Raw genomic sequence first — 2,920 nt, 5'->3', positions numbered from 1 at the left:
AAAAAATTATACGCATTAGCGTACCAAAAAAAAAATAGACATGCAGACATAAAATATTACTCTAAACGTTAATGTGTGTGTATATTTGCGATGTTCAAGAAAGGGAATAAAAATATTTGGTGTCATTCAATGACAACATGAATAAAAATATTTGTGAGGTTGTGATAATTAAACGATATTAAAATTAAATATATAAGTGATAAAAGATAATAAATTTCCTTCAAAAATAGATAATAAAATTAAATTGATCCTCCTTTAAAAAAAAATATATGTACCGGTTAAAAAAAAAATGGAAGAAAAAAACAAATTGAAATATAATATTAAAAAATAAAAGATAAGGTTTCGTGCGTGAGTTGAGGAGAAGTGTTTGTGAAATAAATACAAAGAAGTAGTTTTTTGAAGTAGCATTCAACAACTTTTGGTTAAAGCTCATTCCATTCAATTTTATGCATCATAAAAAAAGTACTTTTTTTTTCGAAGGTACTTTATTAATATTGTGTTTGACCTAACCTCTCTTTAAAATTGTAGAAAAGCTGAAAAAAAACCGGGACAAACGGTACCTTAAACCTACGCAAGAGAGAGAATTTTAATACACGTGGCTTGTTGTTGTGATAGGGGAACAGTAAGAACTGTGTGTATGGTACTGTAGGCAAGTCTATTCCAAAACTAAAACTCCTTTGTAACGATTGTTCCCATCCCTTCCAACCTTCTTCACGTTCCTTCTCCTAAAACCCTAAAAATGGCGTCTCTGCAACTCCGAAGAATCTTACTCCGATCCGTTCGTTTTCGTTCCATATCTTCCATTTCTTCATCTCCAATCCAACCACCACATCATCCTCCTCACATAAACCCTTCCAATTTTTCATCACATTTCCACAACCGAGCCCTTTTCACTCCACCTTCACTCTTCCAAATCGAACACTTCTCATCGGAATCCAAACCCGAACCCGTTTCTACAACTGAACCCGATCCGATTGCCATTGCAATCTCATCGGAGCTTCTCAAAGAACCAGACTCCGATCCATCCTCTGTCACTCAGCGCCTCAATCTCAGCTTCTCACACATTACACCAACGCCCAATTTGATTCTCGAGACCCTAAATCTATCACTTGAAGCTGGTAGAAACGTTTTAGGGTTTCATCAATGGCTTGCATCCAATCCCAAATTCACACACACCGACGAAACTTTATCTTACTTTGTCGACTATTTCGGTCGCCGGAAAGATTTCAAGGCAACGGACAAAATTCTCTCCGGCGGTGGTGGGGGGCAAAAAACGTTATTATCAGCGGTTGACAGGCTTGTTCGGGCGGGTCGGCAGAGCCAGGCGGTTCAATTTTTTGAGCGAATGGAGAAGGATTATGGGTTGAAACGGGATCGGAGTTCAATGAAGGTGGTTGTGGAGAAGCTTTGTTTGAAGGGTTATGCTAGTTATGCTGAGAAGATGACGACGGATTTAGCTAAGGAATTTTTTCCTGATGAAGAAATTTGTGATTTGCTGGTTGCTGGTTATTGCATTGATGGGAAGATTGAAGAAGCGCGTAGACTTGCTGGAGAAATGTATCGTGGAGGGTTTGAGCTTGGTGTGAGAGCTTATAATGCTATGCTTGATTGTGTTTGTAAAATGTGTCGCGAAAAGGATCCATTTCAGCTTCATTCGGAGTCTAAGAAAGTGCTTGTGGAAATGGATTCTCATGGGGTTCCAAGGAATCTGGAGACATTCAATGTGTTGATAACTAATTTTTGTAAGATTAGGAAAACTAATGATGCTCTGGGGTTGTTCAATTTTATGAGACAATGGAGATGTAATCCCAATGAAACTACTTTTCTTGTTTTGATTAAGAGTCTTTATCAGGCTGCAAGGTTGGAAGAAGGAGATGCAATGATTGATGGAATGAAATCGGCTGGGTACGGTGCTTTTCTTGATAAGAAAGCTTATTTTGATTTTCTTACCATTTTGTGTGGCATTGAGAGGATTAATCATGCTTTGAAGATTTTTACTATGATGAAGGCTGATGGATGTGAACCTGGTGTTAAGACTTATGACTTGTTGATGAAGAAACTAGGTGCGCATGATCGTGTTGATAAGGCTAATGCTCTATTCAATGAAGCTCGTAGTAGAGGATTGGATGTGACTCTAAAAGAGCATGTTGTTGACCCAAGATTCTCAAAGAAGAAGGAGAAGAAGGCTGTTAAGGCTGAGAAGAAGAGGGAAACTTTGCCTGAGAAAATGGCTAGGAAGAGAAGACGCTTGAAACAGATTCGACTAAGTTTTGTGAAAAAGCCCAAAAAGAGCAGATTCGGCTGAGTTTTGTGAAGAAGCCCAAATGAAGGATGGGTTGATGATCTCAGTTTTTCACTTAGAAATAGACTTATCTGTTTGAATATTGTTTTCATTTTGTCATGATTAGTTTTACTCTTGCCTTGTGCTTAGATGGTAAAGTAATTTAAGAATGAAAATAACTTGTTGAGTGATTTAAATGCCAAACATCCTAGTATTTTGATCTGGGTATTTCTGGAACCTGAACCAATATTTTAAAATAACACATGATTGCTCTTTAATCAAATCCAAGTATAGCCCCGGTAACATTGACGTTGACTGTTGCATCTGTATTTTTTATGCAATGCATTTTAGTGGCTTGCTTCCCAATTCTATGCGGAGTTGCAGCTTCATCAAATAAATCACACGTATCAGGGGAGGCTTTCTTAGTTGTTACTGTGAGTTCTATACTTCCATCCCTTTATCATCATTATTATCTCTTATCTTTCTCAGTTTTGCTTTATAGGCCTTTTAGCGTTTGATTTTGTTTGGTTAAATAGTAAATACCATGTGGGAAGGGTATTTAGGTGGGAATGGTAGTTGCCTGCGATTAAGGATGATCCAGAATGAGATTAATGAACATCAGAAATAAGCAAAAACCTA

At 37.4% G+C, this 2,920-nt stretch overlaps 1 protein-coding gene across 1 annotated transcript; it reads left to right on the top strand.

Annotated features, from left to right (window-relative positions):
• The first annotated feature begins 583 nt into the window (after positions 1-583).
• Positions 584-2,564, top strand: LOC11442426 (pentatricopeptide repeat-containing protein PNM1, mitochondrial). The gene has a single exon (XM_003630305.4). It carries the CDS (start codon positions 740-742, stop codon positions 2,303-2,305), a length of 1,566 nt encoding a protein of 521 aa, XP_003630353.2. The 5' UTR covers positions 584-739; the 3' UTR covers positions 2,306-2,564.
• The last annotated feature ends 356 nt before the right edge of the window (positions 2,565-2,920 follow it).

This window comes from Medicago truncatula, chromosome 8 (genome assembly GCF_003473485.1).
Source record: "Medicago truncatula cultivar Jemalong A17 chromosome 8, MtrunA17r5.0-ANR, whole genome shotgun sequence".
Lineage (NCBI taxonomy): Eukaryota > Viridiplantae > Streptophyta > Magnoliopsida > Fabales > Fabaceae > Medicago > Medicago truncatula.
The sequence above is the reverse complement of the archived record's forward strand: the minus strand, read 5'-3'. Positions and strand labels throughout refer to the sequence as shown.